Below are 25,569 nucleotides of genomic sequence, written 5' to 3' on the forward strand. Positions count from 1 at the left end.
GATTAGAAATCGGAAAAATTCACAATTTGTATTAAGATCAACCTTTTTTTTTAAACCATAGCCGTAGGGGTTATCTACAAATCATCATCAGATATTTCATACTGAAAATATTCCTCTATCTGCACACATCTCGGACAGTCCTTTTTTTTTCTTCCAGTGAGGGAACAATTGTTTTTCTTTTCCTCGTTCTTTTCTCGATTGTTACTGTCTATCCTTCTCATCTACAATTTAATTAAAAAAAATCTGCAACATAATAAAATACTAATAATATGCAACATTAAATAAGTTCTCAACACTTTAGAATACTACAACTTAAAATAGTTCTCAACACATACAAATTAAATTTATAAAAAACACAAATAAAAATACTTCGCAAACCTTCGTCTAATTAAATAAGTTCTCAACACTTAATTTCAAAAAAAAAATATATTATATAAATTAATAATTAAATTAATTTGAATATATTTTTCAAAAATATGTACCATAAGAGTTTATTTAAAGTTAGTGGCTTTAAATGCCAACTAACAATTTCATTGATAAAATAAAAAAAGTTATTTACAGCACGTCAAATGGCGCTCATTCCTAGATCTAGTCTTTTATTCTCTTCAATTCCTCTAAATCACTCTATTCTTCTATTTCTACAAATTTACACGTCAAATGACCCAATTTCTTGGTCTGCCCCTGCACATCTATGCACGTTAGACACAAGAATATGAAGAGAGAATAGAGTTAGCAACTCTGTTTTTCATTGCTGTGCTATTTTGCTAGCATTTATTTTGCCCTTTATACAAGAGTTTATACTTAATTTTGGCTTTTCATATATTATATGATTCTATGAAAAAATAATTCATCATTACAAAAGAAATTTAAGGATATAAAAATTTTAATGTTTTTATATCAAAATTTAATACTTCATTTAATCTTTAGTTCTTATTTATGATTGCAAATTAGATTAAAACTTTATAAAGCACCAAACTGTATCTCTACCAAAGAAACGGATCATGACAGAAAGTGAGCTAAAGGGATTAATATTAGACCCAATTATCAAATACATAATAATTGCAATTTTGTAAACAATTAATGCAACTGTTTGGCACAGTCTAGAAGATTAAATAATATAATAATAAAAAAATTACTTGTTTGAACAAGAGCAAGACCGTTATTTGAACCAATTATTAGAACAAGGAATGAAGACGTGCATGGATGTCACCTCCTAATTAAGTATTGACCAATGCATGTATACCTATCTCAAAACAATGAGCAAGTATGTAGAAACCACACGCCTAGCCCTCCCCTTGTGAGCACTATATAAACACACAATCCGATGCTTTGACACACACCACATCCATACCATCTAATAAATCATCAGAGTGCAGAGGGAACTAAGTAACCATGACAGCACTCAATTTGTTGATCTTAGTTTCCCTCCTCGTAGCAGCAGCGGCAGAGTGCCCTTTTTCCAATGGAGGAGCCAATGCACCGCCAAAGGATAATACTTACGCTCCTCCACCACCAACGACAACCGAATCGCCAGCTGGTGCTCCTACAGATGCACCAGCTGGTTCTCCTTCAGATGCTCCAGCGCTTGCTCCTACAGCCGTGCCTACGCCTGCACCAGCACCTGCACCTTCACAGAACAAAACAGCGGGGAAATTGAGTACGGACTACTATGCTAACATATGCTCAAATCTTGAAAGCCTTGTTCAAGGTGCTGTCAGAGGGATGATGGCCTCGTCACCAATAGCTGCAGCAGCCACTCTACGCCTCTTCTTTCATGATTGTTTTGCTACAGTATGTTCATTCTTCATGTGCTTTACAAATGCTTCTCATGTTTTAGTTTAAATAATATAAATGTTTGCTTTTTATCACAATATTTAATAACATTTGGTGATGTCTATAAATTCTTCTGCGTTGCAACTATAGGGCTGTGATGCTTCAATTATGATCACAAATCCAAGTAATGACGATGAGCGGCACAATCCTGAGAATCAATTTTTAAGAGTAGATGGGTACAACACAATCATCCAAGCAAAGAATGCGGTGGATGCAGATCCACAATGCACAAACAAGGTCTCCTGTGCAGATATTATAGCCCTTGCTGCTAGAGATGCAGTTCTCCTGGTAATGTTATTTAATTTGAGTGAATTACTTTACTATGCTATGTTTTTTTAATCAAAATATGAGATTAATTAGCTGGGCTTTGTGTGGCAGAGTGGTGGCCCGACATGGAAAGTGGAGCTTGGAAGGTACGATGCATTGGGGGCAAGAGCTAGCGATGTCGACCTTCCTTCGGCATCTGAAAATGTACCCCAACTAATGACGAGGTTCTCTGCCCAAGGGTTGAGCGTAACTGATTTGGTTGCACTTTCAGGTCGAATATCTGTTCTATTTTTTTGTTTTAATCAACCCATATAATGAACAAGCTACTACCAAATGAACTGTGATGCAAAACTGATAACTTGTTAAGTTATTCATTTATAGGCGGTCATACACTCGGTGCTACTAGCTGCTTCTTTGTCAACCCCCGTCTTTATCCGACTGTCGACCCATTTTTGGACCCCGGTTTTGCTAGCCAACTTCAAGGCACGTGCCCTTCATTTATGAACCCCAATTCTTTTGTATTCTTCGATCAATCTGTGTTAAGTTTCGACAATAACTACTTCTTGATGCTGCAACAAAAGAAGGGTGTCCTCTTCTCAGATAGTGCCTTGTACTTTGATCCAAGTTCACAGAGCATAGTGGACAAATTTGCAGCGGATCAAAATGCATTCTTCACAGCATTTAGTGACTCCATGGTGACGCTTGGAAGGCTCGGGGTGAAGACTGCTGCCAATGGTGAGATCCGCAAGAATTGTGTCTTCCCTAATTAATTTGTGCTTACAACGCTACAACGCTGTTGTATTGTTGTTTGCTTAATTCATTTCATTTCCTTTTTTATTTTATTTTCTTTGGAAACTGTTGTTTTTTTACAATTTGTTCATTCAAATCGGATATGTAGCAACATATATGAGGGTTTATGCAATAAATCAGATATTTTAAAAAATTGTTCAAATGAACAAATGTTCTCCTCCGTCTTTTCCCTGATTAGAAGTTGCTAATATTGTTTTAGGGATACACAATTGAATTGATACATTCACAATTATCTTGTGCATAATAAATAAACACAATGAATTTATATTTCATGCGTTCACTACATGCTCAGCATGTTTTTCTACGTTACAATGTCAATTAGTTAACAAAATCTAAGAAAAAAATCTGAGGTGGCGCCAAGAGAGTAGGGTTGCGAAATAGTCGGGTTGAGGTTTTGTGGAAATTTGAGAAAAAAACAGAATGATGAATAATTAGTTTTTATTACTAATTTTCTGATGTTACAAGCTCTTTGTACATGATTATTTATAGCCTAATTGTACTAGCCATCGGAGCAGTTTCCTAAATTACAATTATTGGATTCTTTGCCTAATTACATCCTAATTATAAGCTAGGTACCAAATATAGTTGTCACAGCTGTATCATGGATGCTAGCCCTTATTTGTTCCTATTTACAGCCTATGATGAATATTCTGAGGCTATCATTTCTATTTTTCTATTTCTCAACACTCCCCCTCAAGTGGGGTTCGAATAAATTTATTGAACCCAACTTGTCGAGTATGTTCAGATGGTTGGTCTTGTCGAGTGCCTTTGTGAAAATATCTGCCAGTTGCTCTTTGCTTCTGACAAATGGAGTTTCTATTTCCCCTAACTGCACTTTTTCTCTGACAAAGTGACAATCTACCTCTATATGCTTGATTATCACAGTACATTTGCATGGTTCTTGTATGCTCTATTTTCATGTCACTGAGTAATTGCTTGATCCAGATAAGCTCACTTGTTGTGGATGCCATGGCTCGATATTCTGCTTCTGCACTTGATCTAGCCACAACATTCTGCTTCTTGCTTTTCCAAATGACCAAGTTGCCACCTACAAATGTACAAAATCCTATGGTTGATTTTCTGTCGCAACTTCCAGCCCAATCTGCATCAGAAAAACCAACCACATTGTTAGAATTATTTTTCTTCATCCATATTCCTTGACCTGGAGTGCCTTTAAGATACCTCAATATCCTATCAATTGCACTCAAGTGGCTGGTACGTGGAGCATGCATAAATTGGCTTATGACACTAACTGCAAAGGCAATATCAGGTCTGGTTACTGTAAGGTAAATTAATTTTCCTACCATCCTTTGATATTGGCCTATGTCAGATAATGTCTCACCATCTTCAATTCCTAATTTAATATTTGTCTCCATAGGAGTACTAGCTGGTTTGGCTCCTAATTTACCAGTCTCTTTTAACAGGTCAAGAACATATTTTCTTTGGGATAGAAATAATCCTTTACTCGAGTGGGCTATTTCTATTCCAAGAAAGTATGAAAGTTTTTCGAGGTCCTTAATGTCAAATTCTCTTTTTAAATATTGCTTAACTCTTTTAATTTCCTCATTATTGTTTCCAGTGATGATAATGTCATCTACATAAACAAGAATAATGATAGTGGTGTTTTGTAAATGCTTGATAAACATAGAGGAATCAGCGAAACTTTAAAAAAGAAAATCTTTAAAAGAGAAAAGCTTAGCTTGGCATACCATGCTCTTGGAGATTGCTTCAGACCATATATTGCCTTTTTTAATTTACACACCTGTGATGGGTTAGACTCATTTTTGTGGCCCGGAGGAAGAGTCATATAGACTTCCTCTTCTAAATTCCCTTGAATGAATGCATTTTTCACATCCATTTGAAACAAATCCCATCCCAAGTTGGTGGCTACTGATAGAAAATTCTAACAGTATTCATCTTTGCTACAAGTGCAAAAGTCTCTTGGTAGTCAATACCATAAGTTTGAGTACATCCCTTGGCCACTAACCTAGCTTTGTACCTTTCAATTGTACCATCACAATTGTATTTGATTTTGTATACCCATTTGCAACCTACGGGTTTTTTGTTTTTTGGTAAATTAACAATATCTCATGTGTCATTTTTTTCTAAGGCTTGAAGTTCTTCTTTCATAGCCTTACGCCAAGTTGGGCTTTGGTTGGCTTCACTAAAGTTAGTTGGTTCCATTTGGTTGGTAATATTACTCAAGTAGGCTCGGTATTCAGGAGATACCCTATTATATGAAATGAAATCTTGAATTGGATACATCACCTGTTGGGATACATAATCCCTTAATTTGACGGGAGGACGAATTTGTCGGGTGGATTTTCTTCTCAAGTTATTTTCTTCTTGAGTTGGTTCTTCACTTCTTAAGACAATTTCTTCTTCTTGAGTTGGTTCTTCACTTGACTCATTTCTTTCTTCTTCTCCCCCTGAAGGAATTGCACTTGTTTCGCCAACTTGTTATTCATCTATATGCTCAACCTGTTCTTGATTTGTTTCTTCAGGAAACATGCAATTATTTGGGGACAATATGACAGGTTGACCTTGTGCATTTCCTTGTTCACTTGTTTGGTAGTATGGTTCATTTTCAAAAAATGATACATCTCGTGAGATATAAAGTTTATGATTTTTTGGATCATAACATTTATATCCCTTTTTTTGGGATGAGTATCCTAAAAATATGGTCTTAACAGCATTTTTATCAAGCTTGTCATGTCTTTTTATGTGTACGAAACATGTACATCCAAAAACTCTTATGTGATCAAGATCTATTTTCCTATTCTTAAGAATTTCTAAAGGACTCATGTTTTTAAGCATGACACTTGGCAATCTGTTTATGAGATAAGTTGCAGTTAATACAACATCTGACCAATAAGATTTTGGAACGTTAGTTTGAAAAAGAAGAGATCTAGTGACTTCAAGTAAATGTCGATTTTTTCTTTCTGAAACTCCGTTTTGCTCAGGAGTATTAATACAAGTAGTTTGGTGTAAAATTCCTTTTTGTTTAAAAAATTCTATAAAATTTTTGTTTACATATTCTGTTCCATTATCTGATCTAAAGATTTTAAGTTTTGCATTATATTGATTTTCAATAAAATTATAAAATTCTTGAAATTTTGAAAAAACTTCATTTTTTTTCCTTTTAAAAGAAAAACCCAAGTAGTACGAGAAAAGTCATCAATAAACGTAACAAAATATTTAAAATGGTTATAAGAATCAACAGGGGCTGGACCCTAAACATCAGAATGAATTAAATCAAAACATTTTTCTGACTTATTGGTAGATAAAGGAAATAGTAATCTAGATTGTTTTGAAAACTTACAAACATCACAATTTTTTGAATCTAATTTATAACAGAAAAGTTTATTCAAAATTTGATCAGATGGATGACCAAATCTCCAATGCAACAATTTGTCACGATCTACTAAATTTAATGACACATAACATTTATTTGTGTTTTCATCAAGGTAATAGAGACCATTTTCCAAACATCCCTCACCAATCTTCTTCCCTGATTCTCGATCCTGAAAGGTCAATTTCTTTGGTGAGAATATAACATTGCAATTCAATTCTTGAGTTATTTTACTAATTGACAATAAATTTGAATTAAACTCTGGCAAATATAAAATATTTTTCACATCTTTTGTAAGAAACTTTGTTGTACCATAACCATGAATTTGGACTTTATCTCCATTAGCAACAATTACATGTTGAGGGTCTTTATTTTGTGTAATATTGGTCAATTTATTTTTATTCCATGTCATGTGGTCGGTTGCACCTGAGTCAATTATCCATCTATTTGTATTTTGGCATATATTTGCAATTTTAAAACAGCTGCTAATTTTGGGTGAATTAAAAATATTGTTAGAATATACAAAACCTGGGGTCTGTTGCTGCAACAGATTGTTCAGTTGAGTTAGCAAGTGATTCAGTTGCATCGTCTGCGCCACAGAAGATTCAGAGGAGTCGCCTAGGCTATTTGCTTGAGCAGAGTCATCTCTGGTCCTTTCACCCGTGTCCGCACCCTTGCTAAAACCACCGAATTTCTTCTCCTTTTTTTCCGCCGCCCCATTTGCCTCCTCTGTCGCCCTTCTCTCTGACCGGTCGGAGGTGAGGATGGAGGAACTAGCATCCGTCACGGTTGTGCCCTGCTTTCTTGCAATGGTCGCACTACTCGATGCTCGAAGCTCCCTTCCCTTTGGCCGTGTCCCGAAAACTAGGGTTTGAGTTTGGGTGTTGTACCTTAAATGCCTGGTTGTCTTGATTTTCGGACTACCGAGGGTTCATGAGAGCCCGCCTCGATTGCTCTTGCTCAATTCTTGCTACTACATCATCAAAACTTGGCATCTCGGTTGATGCTAAGATTTGAGACCTGATTGATTCATAACTTGGATCAAGCGCTCCCAGGTACGTAAAGATTAAATCTTTTTCGGATCTCTTTTAGGTTTCAATTGTCCGTTGTTGGTGGGAGATAGACATTGAGTTCTTCCCACTTTGACATGATTTCGGTCACCAATTCATTATTGCTTTGGGTACTTTGTTTAATTTGGGCAAGCTCTTGTTTAAGGCTAAAGATATGAGCAAAAAAATTTTGTTGACCATACCTTTTTTTGGCTTTGTCCCAAACCTCCTTTGATGTGCTGGAGTACATGAGTACGTTGGAAATATGAGGTTCCATTGTGCTGAGTAGCCATGTCATGATCATTTGATCGGTGGTCTCCCATTCTTCAATCTTTGCTGTCTCTTCGGCAGTTGCAATTGTTTTTTCTGATTTGGGTTTTTCTTTGGTTCCAGTGACAAAGCCAAGTTTTCCTTTGCCACCGAGACCAATCGTTACTGATCTGGACCAGGGAATGTAATTTCTGTTGCCATTGAGTGTTATGGTTGTAAGGTTAGTGTTGTCGAATTGAGACATGTTGATTTCTTGGTTATTGGTATGCTTTGAGATGAATTTCTGGTTGCTGGTAAATCAGAAAAACTTGGAGATTTTGAGTGGATTTTTGGTTTCTGGTTGCTGGTAAGACTTGATCAGAATGGATGCTGGCGATGTGAATTTTTTCTGAAAATTGGTTGCAGTTCTTTGTTATCTGCAACTTTTTTATGTTGTTGCAGAATTTTTGAGTCAAGATTTATCCTGCTCTGATACCATGTGGAAATTTGAGAAAAAAACAGAATGATGAATAATTAGTTTTTATTACTAATTTTCTGATGTTACAAGCTCTTTGTACATGATTATTTATAGCCTAATTCTACTAGCCGTTGGAGCAGTTTCCTAAATTACAATTACTGGATTCTTTGCCTAATTACATCCTAATTATAAGCTAGGTACCAAATATAGCTGTCACAGCTGTATCATGGATGCTAGCCCTTATTTGTTCCTATTTACAGCCTATGATGAATATTCTGAGGCTATAATTTCTATTTTTCTATTTCTCAACAGGTTTCCTCTTCCGATCGGTGGTGTCAAAAGAGTAGGGTTTGAAATCTTAGATCTGGCCGAAATCCTAGGTGGTGCTGGAACAACACTTGCGGGCCTCGGGGGAAGGAGGGGAGTCGTGTGACAGAAGGAGGGGAGAGCCGCGGGGGTTTCGCTGGTCACCGCTGGGTCGGGTGAGAGAAGGCGTGGGGGTTTTTTTGGTGGTCGGCTGATCACCGCTGGTTGCGTGAGAAAGAAAGGGAAGGGTCGGGGAGAGGAAAGGAGAAAATATCCTCTGCGGAGTTTTTCTGTGCGGAGCTGTGCGACGCTTTTAATCTGGTCCGTTCGTTTCGAATTGGACGAACCAGATCAGATCTTGCCCGAATTTTAAAAAAACTCAAAATTTGGTGAACCCTTATTACAGTTCGTCCGATCCAAACGAATGGACCAGATTAAAAGCTCCGCACGAAAAAAACTCTGCAGAGGATAGCATTTCGAGAGGAAAGAGGGGTCTAAATCTCTCAACTAGAGGGTCCAGTTCCACCCCCATTTAATTTGCAATGAAAATTCAGAGATCTGATCAGATTGTTATTGCACGAATCTTGAAAGAGATCTAAGGGATCAAAATGCAAAGCACAAGAGGCTGTTTACTTTGCAAAGTATGGTAGCCTTAATATATATATATATATATATAGAGTAATGCTACGCTACTTCATGAATTAAACCGCCTGTTTTAATTCACGTTTCTGACTCTCTGATCTGCTTCAAAAATAGTGCTGATCTGATCTAAAAAGGGCGGAACTGGACATCTCCATTTCAACTCCCTTTGCATATCCTACCTAATTAATATGAAATGGAGATCTGCAATTAAACTCCAGACCTCCCTCCCGCTGTTTCTCCTCCTCTCTCACGCGAAAAAGAAAAGAGCAGCGCCTAGTGTTTAGTCGCGATCAGCGCCTCTCTCAGTCGCTTCTCTCGCTCAGTCGCTTCTCTCTCTCAGTTGCTCTACCCTCTCTCGCTCAGTCGCTTTTCTCTCTCAGTCGCCATCCCCTCTCTCAGTCGCGAAGTCTCTTGCCAGGTGCTCTCTCTCTCTCTCTCTCTCTCTCTCTCTCTCTCTCTCTCTCCCTCTTTTTTTTATGTACTGAATTTTTTTATTCCAGTGATTTTTTTGTTTAGAAGGCTTAGTAAAAGGCTTTCTCCAGTCACTGGTACCAGTTAGTACCAGTCTGTAATTTCTTTACCTATCTTTCAATATTATAGCATAATTGGTACAGGTCTGAAAGACCCCTGATTATTCAGGAATACCATGTTTTGGTACCAGTATCAGGAAATTGTAATTGTTACCTTAAGTGTGGCAATGAAGTGTTGATGAGCAACAAATATGTTTTGGAGACATCAAACTGAACATGAAGAATAGGGCGTCTATACAAATTCGCAGTTTCCATATGGGGTTCATTTTAATCTTATAATTTAACGGTAATTAAAATATAAGATGGATTTTCTTGGTAATGCAGAAAAAGACTTTAATACTGGTCATAGCAGGTGATCTGTCAATTAAATTGTATAACGAATCAACATGTAATGAATTTAGTTATTTACTTTTTGTCCTTTTGTTTTGATGAAAGTTTCAATTAACACATGCATAGACAGAAGTAAAAGGAGGGCTATCAATGGATACTATAGTTTGATAACTCGATCCAAAATTCGCTAAGATAATGGGTATGGATTCGGATTTGGATCCTCAAATTTTGAAATGGATATGGATATCCATGTGGTAAATTCTTATTGAATTCGTACTTAAATCATACTAGTAGCTGATCTGAATCCTATCCATTGACAGCCCTAAATGAATGCCATTTTGGAGTGTAGATTCTGTATTTCCCAAAGATTAGTCATCTTCTTGTTTTTTGCGTTTGCAAGTTATACCACCTTCATGTACTATATTTGATCCTTTATTTTATTTATTCATTTATATATTTTCTTTTGTAATGTGCAGTTATATGAGTGAGCATATAGAAACTCTAGAGAAAATAGATGTGGAGTACAAGGAGCTTGCCTTGAAATCGGGAATATATAATTGGGGGCGGGTATCGGCACTGGCGAGCCTTCTTTGATGTTTAAATTACATGCAATGTAGAGAGATGTAGTAGGATGTGAATTTATTACAGTACTTGTGCATGTGAATTTATAAGTAACAAATATTACATTATTTTGTGCATGTGTTGAGAGTTGAGACTATGTAACAGTACTTGTGAATGTAACTGTAGATGTCAATTATGTTTCAATTAAAACTTTTTATTAGTCTCTCTTTCTTAATATTTTTGAATTCTTATAAACTGCTCCATAGGATTTGATGATCTATAAATTACAATCCGTTTACCAGTTTTATCCTTAAAAATTTGAAGAGTATATTATTTTATGTTTAGAATAAATTACAATGTATTTACAGTAATACATCTACATCACAAGACATCTTCGTCATTCTCAGTAGACAAAGCACAACAACATTCAATAGTAGTTAAAAAAATATAAACATAAAGAACAAATTTTGCCCACTAACATTCACATAATACATATACATAGCTTAAAATGAAAAACATAACATTTCTTTCTATTAAGAACTGTTCATTCTTCTCCTAAATGTAATGCACAAATAATTAGTTTTAGTCTTTTCCGTCTCCATAGCATTCCAATTTCTGACAAGAAAGTCTCCATAGCATTCCAATTTTTAGGACCTGCAATCAACAGACCAAATCAGATCAGTTCAAACTTCAGATCAATGCAATAACAACCCAAATTTGATAAATAAGGTCTGATAAACTGATTTAGAAGCATCGAGGTACTGTGGAGTTCCATGGGACGACAGTCCTTGACCCAGCCGACCCCATATGCAGCATCGAGGTACTGCTCGACGAGGTGGGCACACTTTTGGTGATGGTTAATGCCCTTGACGTGATAACACCACCATAGGCGATCGCTTCCCTCTTCTGGTGCCGTTGTCGTTGGATCGCATGACAGAGAAAGAGAGAGAGTTGCCGCTGTCACTGGAGGGTTGGCACAGGGACGAGGAGGAGTCATTGGTCGAGAAGGAGTCGCACGGAGAGGTCGGAAGGAGTCGCTGGTCGAGAAAGAGGAGCCGCTGTCAGTCACCTCTTAGGCGCTTTAGGTTTTCGCGGAGAGAAAGATTGGGTCGGGGCTGGGTGGGTCTGTGGTGACAATTGGAGGCTCCAGTTCCGAATTTTGCGAACTCAAATTTAAAGGCCTTTTAACTCGACGCCTCATGTTCTGCAATTTTAACATATTATCATCTCTGATCAGCACTATTTTTGAAGCAGATCAGAGGGTCAGAAACGTGAATTAAAACAGGCGGTTTAATTCATGAAGTAGCGTAGCATTACTATATATATATATAGAGAGAGAGAGAGAGCAAAACTAGGGTGTGATGTGCTCACCAAGAGGGGTTGGTGAGCACACCTCTAAATGACTATCGGATTGACTCCGAACTACGAATCTAAACCGTTGAAATCCAAGTACTTCGTGAGTGATGCATGTACATGCAAAAATTTTAAAGTTTCGAATTCATTTAGCACATGGTCAAGCAGTCAAAACAATGAATATTTTATAAATTGTTTTTTTAAATGTTTTATGTATTAATTTTTCATCATTGTTTTGACCGCTTGACCATGTACTTAATGAATTCGAAACTTTAAAATATTTTATGTACATGCATCACTCACGAAGTACTTGAATTTCAACGGTTTAGATTTGTAGTTCGGAATCAATCCGATAGCCATTTGGAGGTGTGTTCACCAATCTCTCTTGGTGAGCACATCACACCTTAATTTTGCTCTATATATATATTATTTTTATAAGAGGTTGGGTGTCAAACCATCCTTCATCTTGGTTTTGAACCTGAGACATACACGGAGAGCTGATTCTCTCAACCATATAAACAATTTTAATAGTTTAATTAGAATTGAAAATATTTCATTTTGTGAAATATGGCCTTAATTACAATGATGTATGAGAACATACATCTGACTTTTGTGGTACACACAAATTTTACTGTACATAATTTCAATAAAATATATATTGTTAAATTAATAATTTAGTTAATTTGAATTTTTTTTTCAAAAATATGTACCATAAGAGTTTTTTTTTTATGTTAGTGGCTTTAAATGCCTACTCAAATATTTTATTGATAAATAAAATGTTATTTACAGCACGTCAAATGGCGCTCATTTCTAGATCTAGTTCATTATTCTCTTCAATTCTTCTAAACCACTCTATTCTTCTATTCCTACATATTTACACATCAAATGACCCAATTTCTTGGTCTGCCCCTGCACATCTATGCACGTTAGACACAAAAATATGGAGAGAGAATAGAGTAAGCAACTCTGTTTTTCATTGTGGTGCCATTTTTCTATCATTTCTTTTGCCCTTTATACAAGGGTTTATACTTAATTTTGGCTCTTTTCATATATCATATGATTCTATGAAAAATAATTCATAATTACATAAGAAATTGGAATATAAAATTTCAATGGTTTTCTATAAAAATTTAATACATCATTCTATTTTTAGTTCTTATTTATGATTGCAAATTAGATTAAAACTTTATAAAGTACCAAACTGTGTGATACAAAAAAATTTAATACAATCTGTTTCTGTACCAAAGAATTTATTTTTTTATATTATAAAGATTTATTCTTAGTAACATCCGAGTCATAAATTGTTCAGACCAAAAGAAACAAAAAAAAAACAAAACAAAAATTGAACACATGAAATCCTGCAAAAAGAATCTCATTGTTTCAATCGCAAGAGAAATGTTTTCTTTCATTTAAATGCAGCAGAATTGATTTTCTGCGACCGGAATTCCGGTCGCAGAAAGTTATGTCGCCGGTCGCTGATAGTTAGCCCGGTAGCAGAAAGCTGATTCCGGTCGCTGATACCCCGGTCGCTGAAAGCATTGTCGCAGATACCCCGGTCGCTGAATGACGTCATCTGGTCGCTGAATGACGTCATCCGGTCGCTGATATTTTTTCTGCGACCAGTTTTTTTTGTCGCTGACGTCAGAAAAAGGTATCTGCGATCCAAAATACGGTCGCTGATACCCAAAACCCGGTCGCTGTTGTTTTTTTTTGTTTTTTTTTGTTTTTTTTTTGTTGCAAAATGTAGGTATTAACATATTAATTCCACATTTACATAATTCAAATTTTACTAAATAACACAATAATAATACCACATTATCTAAATATCACATTTTCACAATACTATCAAACAATAATATCAAATAATAGCTCGATTCGAATATAATATCAAATAATCATAATATACATAATAGCTCGATTCGAATTTAATATCAAATATCATACAACAATTCAATATTAACATACAATATGATATCATATAACATAAATAAAAAACATCACATATATATACACACATTGATATTTTTCTACAAAGTTATAAACTCCATTAGTTACAAATTTACTTATTTTCTAAAGATGTTTCTTACATTTGTAGTGAAACATAGATTTCAGTGAGTTCTCTCTGAGCATGATGATCGGCCATGAATCTAACAAATGCAAACGATAGTAACACCAATTAATAAAAGGTACCAAACAAGGACTTATTGCGAGAAATGAGGACATTTGCATATGTTTTATAGATGAGGACATTTGTTTTTTTTGGGTAAATGAGGACATTTGCATATGTTTTATAGATGTATCAGCATCCAATTGTGTTGTGTACAAAAATGAAGATAACATGAGACCAAAGCTGTTTCAGAGGGCACCAAAGTCGGTTCAGTACGTACCAGTGGTAATACCAGCAGCCATACCAGCTGCAACAAAAGCTGAAGCGTACCAGGAGTCATACCAGCAGCCAATAAAATGACAGAGCTATCCAAAGTATGCCAATAAAATGAATTATTAAAATCATTTGTAACAATTAAGCGATCCGTTCATTTTGGCCTTATTAAATTTCTACCATCTAAAATCCATAATTTACAAACAGTTATGGCACCATAATACATGAACCAGCAGCAATGTCCATAAAGTTAATTATCTCCAATCAGACCAAATCAACCATAGCAAAGTAGAAATTCACTATGCTCATGCCTTAATTGTAAATTGCAAATTCACCTTTTTATTACCTTGCCAACATAATCTAACCCCCCCCCCCCCCCCCCCCCATTAAACAAGTCTGAGGGCATTACCAAGATTATGGATCCAATAGTTGCCATCTGTGAAAAAAGTCTGATGTTTAATTCAGCTAATCCAAATTTTCTAAAAAATGTTCACCAAGACCGTACCTTGTGGAATCAAACCCCAGCTCTGTGATTCTGCTGAAAGGATTGATTTAAGACGACATGAGGCAATTGCACTTTGAAGAGGTAGCGATGATAACAATCCCGTCGAAATTAGTGGTAATCTACAATTAGGACTTGTTATAAGTTCCAAATGGTAAAATTAAAAGGAACAAAAAAGAAAAGGAGAGATTTGTTTGTAGGGTCTTCAACGGATGAAGGTGGGGAGGGACGGAGGGAAGCGAACCTGTGAATGCTGGAAGTGCGACGAACTGGGCGAACAACTGGAGGCATCTCAAGACCAATTGAAATCGCGTAGAGAGGCGGAAGCCTTGCGAACTAAAGCTCGGGATCGGAGCATGAGAGGCGGAGCCGTCATTTTTTAGCAGTCGCCTTCCTAAACGGAAGTGAGAAAGAGGGGTTGAGGCTAGGGAGGAGAGGAATGGAGATCAGCGAGAGAGACCGGGTGGGGCTTGTAGGCAGCGACAACGAAGAAGAAGGGAGGCAGCCCCTTTCTTGCACGAACTGGAGGAGAGGGTTTTGGCGGAGAGGGTTTCGTCGGGATGGCGCGTTTTATTTTTTTTTAGCCGCGCATTTTTTTTCCAAAATTTCAGCGGCATTAATAAAAAAAAAACTATTAGCGACCGGTCTTGACGCCGGTCGCTGATAAATTTGGTCGCCTGACTTTGAATGAAATTCGTTTTTTTGGAGGAGAAATTGATTTTCTGCGACTGGCGTTAGCACCGGTCGCTGATACCGGTCGCAGAAAATCAATTCTGCTGTAGTGTTTACTTTTTGTTCTCTTTTAATGAGAAAAGGGGAATCAAAATAAGTTCTTGAGTGATTTTAAAATGAGAGAGATCGTGTTTATAAACGGATCATGAGCAAAAGAGAGCTAAAGGGATTAATTAATATTAGACCCAATTATGTAATACTTGTTGGGAATCATAAAGACCAAACAATTACGCCTTATCTAGAGATCAAACAATTACATCTCATCTAGGGGTCAAACACTTACACTCCGGGGAAGAAGAAACAATCCCCACCTTAACCTAAGACCGTTCTATGCCAAAGAGACCCAAAAACATAATCTTTAGTGCGGAATACAATACCTGATTCCATGTCGTTTGTCATGGAATATCAAACCCTAGGTTGGAGAAGCAACCGTCTCCGTGAGCGCGAGACAAGACTCTTGCAAGCTTTTTCTTTCACGCCCTTTTGGTTGAATCTTAGATTAGGTCTTCCAAAGCAACAAGATCGCTCTTGAGAAATCATTTCCAAATTTCTAATGGATTTCTCCTCTCAATTCTTTGATGGTGGAAGAATGGAGAAGACTCTCAAAATTCTGTCTAAGAATAACCTCTTTTTAGAATTCTGAGTTGAGTTGGTTCATCTTGTGCCTTGAGGACCCATCTATATATAGTAATACACTTCTGGCGACACAAGTGCGGGTGGTTCACCCGCACTGGATTCAGTGCGTCTGCACTGGGTCAAAACGTGTCTAAGTAACCGCCTTAAAATTCAGCCCAAAAATAGTTGAGTGCGTCCGCACTCAGGTTCAGTGCGGGTGAGCCACCCACACTGGGCTCAAAACAGGACTTCTGAAATTGACCAAGTCCTCGGTAAGGGTGGTTCATCCGCACTAGAGCTCAGTGCGTCCGCACTGCACTCGGACTTTTCCTGCATTGAACTTCCAAAAAATCGATTAAGTTCTCAGTGCGTCCGCACTGCGCTCGGACTTTTTCTTGCGTTGTTATGAAGTTCCCAAAAATTGGCTAAGTAGTGAGTGCGTCCGCACTCAGATCCAGTGCGGGTGAACCACCCGCACTGGGCTACCAAAAGGCTCCCAAAAATTGGCTAACTCCTGAGTGCGTCCACACTTAGATCCAGTGCGGGTGAACCACCCGCACTGGGCTCCCAAAAGCCTCCCATAATTTGGCTAAGTCCTGAGTGCGGGTGCACTCAGATCCAGTGCGAGTGGACCACCCGCACTGGGCTCAAATGCAGTTTTCTTAATTGCAAATCTCAGAATCGGGTCATCAATGATTTGATCTTTGCCCCAAATTGTTCTACACACTTATGGACCACATCATATTGAATAAATAGATTGTCTAATATCTTAATTCCATATTATATCACTTTAATTGTGATAATCATATATGACAGTAAAGAATTCATAATTATATCACATATATGCTCAACGTTGGATTAAGATCTAACAATACAAATTTTGTAAACAATGCAACTGTTTGGCGCAGTCTAGAAGATTAAATAATATAATAAAAAAAATTACTTGTTTGAACAAGAGCAAGACCGTTATTTGAACCAATTATTAGAACAAGGAATGAAGACGTGCATGGATGTCACCTCCTAATTAAGTATTGACCAATGTATACCTATCTCAAAACAATGAGCAAGTATGTAGAAACCACACGCCTAGCCCTCCCCTTGTGAGCACTATATAAACACACAATCCGATGCTTTGAATACCATCTAATAAATCATCAGAGTGCAGAGGGAACTAAGTAACCATGACGGCACTCAATTTGTTGATCTTAGTTTCCGTCCTCGTAGCAGCAGCGGCAGAGTGCCCTTTTTCCAATGGCGGAGTCAATGCACCGCCAAAGGATAATACTTACGCTCCTCCACCTCCAGATAGTGGGGCGCCACCTGCACCACCAACGACAACCGAATCGCCAGCTGGTGCTCCTACAGATGCACCAGCTGGTTCTCCTTCAGATGCTCCAGCGCTTGCTCCTACAGCCGTGCCTACGCCTGCACCAGCACCTGCACCTTCACAGAACAAAACAGCAGGGAAATTGAGTACGGACTACTATGCTAACATATGCCCAAATCTTGAAAGCCTTGTTCAAGGTGCTGTCAGAGGGATGATGGCCTCGTCACCAATAGCTGCAGCAGCCACTCTACGCCTCTTCTTTCATGATTGTTTTGCTACAGTAAGTTCATTCTTCATGTGCTTTACAAATTCATGCTTCTCATGTTTTAGTTTAAATAATATAAATGTTTGCTTTTTATCACAATATATAATAACATTTGGTGATGTCTATAAATTCTTCTGCGTTGCAACTATAGGGCTGTGATGCTTCAATTATGATCACAAATCCAAGTAATGACGATGAGCGGCACAATCCTGAGAATCAATTTTTAAGAGTAGATGGGTACAACACAATCATCCAAGCAAAGAATGCGGTGGATGCAGATCCACAATGCACAAACAAGGTCTCCTGTGCAGATATTATAGCCCTTGCTGCTAGAGATGCAGTTCTCCTGGTAATGTTATTTAATTTGAGTGAATTACTTTACTATGCTATGTTTTTTTAATCAAAATATGAGATTAATTAGCTGGGCTTTGTGTGGCAGAGTGGTGGCCCGACATGGAAAGTGGAGCTTGGAAGGTACGATGCATTGGGGGCAAGAGCTAGCGATGTCGACCTTCCTTCGGCATCTGAAAATGTACCCCAACTAATGACGAGGTTCTCTGCCCAAGGGTTGAGCGTAACTGATTTGGTTGCACTTTCAGGTCGAATATCTGTTCTATTTTTTTGTTTTAATCAACCCATATAATGAACAAGCTACTACCAAATGAACTGTGATGCAAAACTGATAACTTGTTAAGTTATTCATTTATAGGCGGTCATACACTCGGTGCTACTAGCTGCTTCTTTGTCAACCCCCGTCTTTATCCGACTGTCGACCCATTTTTGGACCCCGGTTTTGCTAGCCAACTTCAAGGCACGTGCCCTTCATTTATGAACCCCAATTCTTTTGTATTCTTCGATCAATCTGTGTTAAGTTTCGACAATAACTACTTCTTGATGCTGCAACAAAAGAAGGGTGTCCTCTTCTCAGATAGTGCCTTGTACTTTGATCCAAGTTCACAGAGCATAGTGGACAAATTTGCAGCGGATCAAAATGCATTCTTCACAGCATTTAGTGACTCCATGGTGACGCTTGGAAGGCTCGGGGTGAAGACTGCTGCCAATGGTGAGATCCGCAAGAATTGTGTCTTCCCTAATTAATTCAGCCTAATTTGTGTTTACGCGACGCTGTTGTATTGTTGTTTAATTAATTCATTTCATTTCCTTTTTTATTTTATTTTCTTTGGAAACTGTTGTTTTTTTACAATTTGTTGATTCAAATCGGATATGTAGCAACATGAGGGTTTATGCAATAAATCAGATATTTTAAAATTGTGTTCAAATGAACAAATGTTCTCCGTCTTTTCCCTGATTAGAAGTTGCTAATATTGTTTTAGGGATACACAATTGAATTGGTACATTCACAATTATCTTGTGCATAATAAATAAACACAATGAATTTATATTTCATGCGTTCACTACATGCTCAGCATGTTTTTCTACGTTACATTGTCAATTAGTTAACAAAATGTATATGCTAATGAGAAAAGAGAGAAAGCAAGTATTTTTGAACCTGAGACGTACATGGAGAGCTGAAACTTGCACAGAGCCAAATATATATATATATATATATATATATAGAGAGAGAGAGAGAGAGAGCGCGCGCTTGGCTAAGATCAAAGTGCTAGTTCTTGAGCTTTGGTACTACCAATTCGTTTTTCAATTTTCAAAGTTCAAAACATCGATCCGAACCGTTCAAGTTGATCTCTATACTAAAATGTTCTTGCAGACCAAATTTTACATTTTTCTGAATTTTTTTACTATTTATTAAGTATTTTACAAAATTGTTGATCCAGCGGTGGCTGCTGATTTTACTATTTTGTTAAATCACCGTTGGATCAACAATTTTGTAAAATACTTAATAAATAGTAAAAAAATTCAGAAAAATGTAAAATTTGGTCTCCAAACACATATTAATATAGAGAACAAGATGAACGGTTCAGATCGACATTTTGAGCTTTGAAAATTGAAAAACAAATTGGTAGCACCAAAGCTCAGGAACTACCACTTTGATCTGAGCCAACCTCATCGTTTTTCAATTTTCAAAGTTCAAAACGTCGATCCGAACCGTTCAAGTTGATCTCTATACTAAAATCAGAAGTCGCCGTTGGATCAACGATTTTCAAAGTGGCTTAATAAATAGTAAAAAAATTCAGAAAAATATAAAATTTGGTCTCCAAGTACATTTTAGTATAGATATCAACTTGAATGGTTCGGATCGACGTTTTGAACTTTGAAAATTGAAAAACGAATTAGTAGCTCCAAAGTTCAGGAACTACAACTTTGATCAGGAACATGCTAGCATCCTATGCATAACATAGAACCCCTCTGTGCAATGGCTCGGATTTTGAGTTTTCAAAATTCTAACGGTCGATCCGAACCGTTCATCTTGTTCTCCATATTAATATGTGTTTGGAGATCAAATTTTACATTTTTTGGAATTTTTTTACTATTTCTTTAGATTTATTGAAAATCGCTGTTTTTTTATGGTCCAGATTTGCTGAAAACAGCGATTTTCAATCAATCTAAAGAAATAGTAAAAAAATTCCAAAAAATGTAAAATTTGATCTCCAAACACATATTAATATGGAGAACAAGATGAACGGTTCGGATCGACCGTTAGGATTTTGAAAACTCGAAATCCAAGCCGTTGCACGGAGGGGCTCTATGCTATACATAGCATGCTAGCATATTCATATATAGGAATATGCTAGCATGCTATGCATAGCATAGAGCTCCTCCATGCAACGTCTTGGATTTCGATTTTTCAAAATCCTAACGGTCAATCCGAACCGTTCATCTTGTTATCCATATTAATATGTATTTGAAGACCAAATTTTACATTTTTTGGAATTTTTTTACTATTTCTTTAGATTTATTGAAAATCGCTGTTTTTTTATGGTCCATATTTGCTGAAAACAATGATTTTCAATAAATCTAAAGAAATAGTAAAAAAATTCCAAAGAATGTAAAATTTGGTCCCCAAACACATATTAATATGGAGAACAAGATGAACTGTTCGGATCGACTGTTAGGATTTTTAAAAGTCGAAATCCAAGGCATTGCATGGAGGGGCTCTATGCTATGCATAGCATGCTAGCATATTCCTTCATATATATATATATATATATATATATATATATATATATATATATATATAGAGTAAAGCTACGCTACTTTGCGAATGAAACGGGTTGTTTTAATTCGCGCTCATATCTCTAGTTTCGAAGTCCAAATAGCTGATCCAAACCGTTAGATGTTTAATCTATATTAAAATGTGCTTGGAGATCAAATTTTATATTTTTTGGAATTTTTTTACTATTTATTAAGATGGTTTGAAAATCGCTGTTTTTATTAAAATTTTGCACCATTAAAAAACAGCGATTTTCAAACCATCTTAATAAATAGTAAAAAAATTCCAAAAAATGTAAAATTTGATCTCCAAGAACATTTTAATATAGATTAAACATCTAATGGTTTGGATCGGCTATTTGGACTTCGAAACTAAAGATATAGGCGCGAATTAAAACAACATGTTTAATTCGCGAAGTAGCATAGCCGTACTCTATATATATATATATAGAGTTAGGCTGGGGTGCTATGGATAGCATAGTGGCCTCTATGCTACGGCTCAATATTCGAGTTTTCAAAATCCAAACGGTCGATCCGAACCGTTCATCTTATTCTCCATATTAATATCTGCTTGGAGACCAAATTTTACATTTTTCTGAATTTTTTTATTATTTATTAAGTATTTTACAAAATTGTTGATCCAACGGTGGCTGCACAAAACAGTAAAACCGTTGGATTAGCGATTTTCAAAGTGGCTTAATAAATAGTAAAAAAATTCAGAAAATTATAAAATTTGGTCTCCTAGCAGATATTAATATGGAGAATAAGATGAACGGTTCGGATCGACCGTTTGGATTTTGAAAACTCGAATATTGAGCCGTAGCATAGAGGCCACTATGCTATCCATAGCACCCCAGCCTAACTCTCTATATATATATATATATATATATATATATATATATATATAGGTTTTGGCTAATATGCTACGGGTAGCTAAGAGGCCTCCGTGCTACGGCTCGGATTTCGAGTTTTCAAAATCCTAACGGTCGATCCGAACCGTTCATCTTGTTCTCCATATTAATATGTGCTTGGAGAACAAGATGAACGGTTCGGATCGACCGTTAGGATTTTGAAAACTCGAAATCCGAGCCGTAGCACGGAGGCCTCTTAGCTACCCGTAGCATATTAGCCAAAACCTATATATATATATATATATATATATATATAGAGTTAGGCTGGGGTGCTATGGATAGCATAGTGACCTCTATGCTACGGCTCAATATTTGAGTTTTCAAAATCCAAACAGTCGATCCGAACCGTTCATCTTATTCTCCATATTAATATCTGCTTGGAGACCAAATTTTACATTTTTCTGAATTTTTTTACTATTTATTAAGTATTTTACAAAATTGTTGATCCAATGGTGGCTGCACAAAACAGTAAAACCGTTGGATTAGCGATTTTCAAAGTGGCTTAATAAATAGTAAAAAAATTCAGAAAATTATAAAATTTGGTCTCCGAGCAGATATTAATATGGAGAATAAGATGAACGGTTCGGATCGACCGTTTGGATTTTGAAAACTCAAATATTGAGCCGTAGCATAGAGGCCTCTATGCTATCCATAGCACCCAAGCCTTACTCTATATATATATATATATATATATATATATATATAGAGTTAGGCTGGGGTGCTATGGATAGCATAGAGGCCTCTATGCTACGGCTCAATATTCGAGTTTTCAAAATTCAAACGGTCGATCCGAACCGTTCATCTTATTCTATATATATAGAGTTAGGCTGGGGTGCTATGGATAGCATATAGGCCTCTATGCTACGGCTCAATATTCGAGTTTTCAAAATTCAAACGGTCGATCCGAACCGTTCATCTTATTCTCCATATTAATATCTGCTCGGAGACCAAATTTTACATTTTTATGAATTTTTTTACTATTTATTAAGTATTTTACAAAATTGTTGATCCAACGGTGACTGCACAAAACAGTAAAACCGTTGGATCAACAATTTTGTAAAATACTTAATAAATAGTAAAAAAATTCAGAAAAATGTAAAATTTGGTCTCCAAGCAGATATTAATATGGAGAATAAGATGAACGGTTCGGATCGACCGTTTGAATTTTGAAAACTCGAATATTGAGCCGTAGCACGGGAGACCACTATGTTATCCATAGCACCCCAGCCTAACTCTATATATATATATATATATATATATATATATATATATATATATATATATATATATATCCTTCTTATTAAGGAGCTTAATGTCTAGATTCTGCAAGGGTCCTGATTTACTTTTTGTTTCGAATTGAATCTGAACCATCTAAACAAATAATTTGCCTTCCTTTGATTAAATATATCTTTTATATATGTAGAAGTCTAAATTTAGTTCAAAATACATCCGCTACACATAGTGACACACGTACTTTCATTCTGCAACCGCCTCACATGGCTAAATTCTTTTGCCAACTCCAGTCACCTTTCCCAAGCGAACCAACGATTTTTTTTTTTACCCGTCCTCCAATCTCATCCCTTCTTCGGTTCTTCCTAAGGAAAGAAGAAAACCTAATCGCCGTTGATCTCTCTACCCGGCACCCTCTCTCCTCTCCGCTGTTCTCCGATCAGACCATCACGCTGGTGGCACTTGCTCGGACAGGAACGAACGGAGCGCAGTTCGATTCCGTCTTGTTGTCGCTGCCGGCACAGGCTTCGCTTGGAAGAGGAGACCACTAAACGTGGAAGGGAACTTCTTCGCTTCTCTTTGTATTACGATTTGGCATTTTATCAAACAAGTGGTGTGCCACTTATATCTGTGTTTAATTAATTATTTGCAGATCGTACATGACATTTACCGATGGATGGCTCATGTATGTACTTTTCTGTCATTTTATCAAGATAATTGTTTCTAGACATTCAAATTGATAAGTGTTTCTTATTTTTAGGTGAGTATCAGTATTAGTTGGGAGTTGGGACCATTCATTCCAAAATCTTTGATTTTAGTAGTGACAAAACAAGGTGTGGATTAGCTTGATACCAACAATTTTATATATTTCTTTGTACTTCATCAGATTCAGAGTATATTTCAGAGCAAAGGATTCAGATCAGACAGTTAGAGAAAGCATTTCAGCAGACTAAGGTATAACATGATTTCATCTGATATTATACTTTACAATGGGAAGCTCATTAATTTACTGACTTAACCTCTTATATCAACTTTAGATTGAATTTGATTGATTCCTTTGATTTATTTTTTATTGGGGGTTCAACTATGCAGGGCGGCAATAGGTTCATACCCACGAGTCTTAATGGATATGGACTATGCAAGATCTGTTTTCTCTAATTGGACACCCGTTAAGAAGACTAAAGAGGAGCACTTCATATGAATGCAGTGGAAGCTATCAGCCATAGATAGAAGAAGATGTCAAAGGTTTTTGTTGGAAATTTGGATGACAGAGTTCAAGAGAAGCATTTAGAAGATGAATTTGGTCAATTTGGTCCTATCAGAAGGTAACTCAATTTAAAAATAGTAAAATTTCCAATGAAGTTCCATGTAATGAACTTTATAGGTGAACATTTTTTGGTTGCAATACTATTATTAGCAAATATGAAAAGGCATAAAATCCAAATAAATCTGCACAGTTTGGTATGCTAATGTCAAATATTCTTTCTCAAGTTAGCACATTGCATATCCGTAATCATGCATTACACAAATAGTAAATCTGAAATATCGGCGATGTATATTGTATTATGCTAGAATTGAGCAGAAGAGTTATAACTTATTTCACATAATTGAATTTGACAAGTGCTTCTTCGTAAATGGGAAATCCAAAGTTAATGAAGACATTTGGAATCAAAGGGCATTTTGGAAACTCTACTGGAATTTTTTTTATCAAGTCAAATATAAATATCGGTTACTTTCTCTCCCCCAAGTTTTGATTGTCTCCAATATTAACTTGGTAAGTTTCATCTTTGTCACTCATTATGCTTTTATATTGAAGTTTTCTTAATATTTTGAGTAATGTAGGAGTATTGAGTGTTAGAGTGTGTATTTATAGAGTATGCTTGGTAATATGCATCAAAGTTCCACTCTGCGAGATCCAAACAGATGAACTGAGTCATTCTGAGTAATATATCTTCTATACATCAATTTTTTTTGTGAGAAGTTCTGCTATTTAAGTGTCTTTTAAGGATTTGGATACTAGGTTGGACCAGAAACTCGACACTGATATACTGATTCTCCAAATTCACGTGAAATTTGTAGCAATGTATCCCCAGTGCATGGTTTGCATTATGTTGATCCTGTCTTAGGAAATAAATGTCAGCTAAGTTTTGTTGTATAGCTGTGTAACAGTTCTGTTATTTTAGAGCTGCTTTTGTTTGAATAAAAATGACTTGGTTCATTTGTCTACCCTGATTTGTTGGTCACATACCAATCTTTCAGATTAAAATGTGTAGTAGTGCAGACTTAGAAGGTACAATTAGATTGTGTATGGTTACATTCTTTGAACCAACAAACACAACACTATTTTTTTTAATTTTTTTTTTTTAGTAATCTTATTCATCATCTCACTTGTCATTTTTTTTGTAAAGACATGCATATATCTGACTGCTAATTTATTGGCAGCTTGCCTTGCAATATTCTTGGGGACATAAGCTCTGAAGAGCTACATGCTGTGGTGTATGAAGAAGCAAAGCATGTGGCGTATGAAGAAGCAAAGCAAGGCCCTAATTTATGTTTCGTATGTCCAATGCTTTCATATATTTGTATAAAATTATTATGTTATTATATCTAATTTTTGTTTCATCACTCATTTAGAGTGGATAGGGTAGTAGTTTGGGGAAAACATGTGGGTAGGGTTTAAGTCATGTATTGACGATTGGTTTATATATGCATGCGCGC

The 25,569-nt window shown here is 36.4% G+C and overlaps 2 protein-coding genes and 1 long non-coding RNA gene across 3 annotated transcripts; all 3 read left to right on the top strand.

Moving 5' to 3' along the window:
* The first annotated feature begins 1,392 nt into the window (after positions 1-1,392).
* On the top strand, positions 1,393-2,870 carry LOC144568696 (peroxidase 45-like). Its single transcript, XM_078319065.1, has 4 exons — positions 1,393-1,791; positions 1,924-2,121; positions 2,212-2,371; positions 2,482-2,870. The coding sequence occupies exons 1-4, from the start codon at positions 1,393-1,395 to the stop codon at positions 2,868-2,870; spliced, it is 1,146 nt and encodes a 381-aa protein (XP_078175191.1).
* A 14,292-nt stretch (positions 2,871-17,162) lies between these two features.
* On the top strand, positions 17,163-18,679 carry LOC144568697 (peroxidase 45-like). Its single transcript, XM_078319066.1, has 4 exons — positions 17,163-17,596; positions 17,733-17,930; positions 18,021-18,180; positions 18,291-18,679. Exons 1-4 carry the CDS (start codon positions 17,171-17,173, stop codon positions 18,677-18,679), a joined length of 1,173 nt encoding a protein of 390 aa, XP_078175192.1. The 5' UTR covers positions 17,163-17,170.
* Positions 18,680-23,209: 4,530 nt separating this feature from the next.
* On the top strand, positions 23,210-25,278 carry LOC144568523 (uncharacterized). Its single transcript, XR_013515677.1, has 3 exons — positions 23,210-23,536; positions 23,738-23,805; positions 23,944-25,278. It is a non-coding gene; the product is annotated as an uncharacterized LOC144568523 (long non-coding RNA).
* The last annotated feature ends 291 nt before the right edge of the window (positions 25,279-25,569 follow it).

Source organism: Carex rostrata, chromosome 17, assembly GCF_964058835.1.
Source record: "Carex rostrata chromosome 17, lpCarRost1.2, whole genome shotgun sequence".
Taxonomy (NCBI): Eukaryota; Viridiplantae; Streptophyta; class Magnoliopsida; order Poales; family Cyperaceae; genus Carex; species Carex rostrata.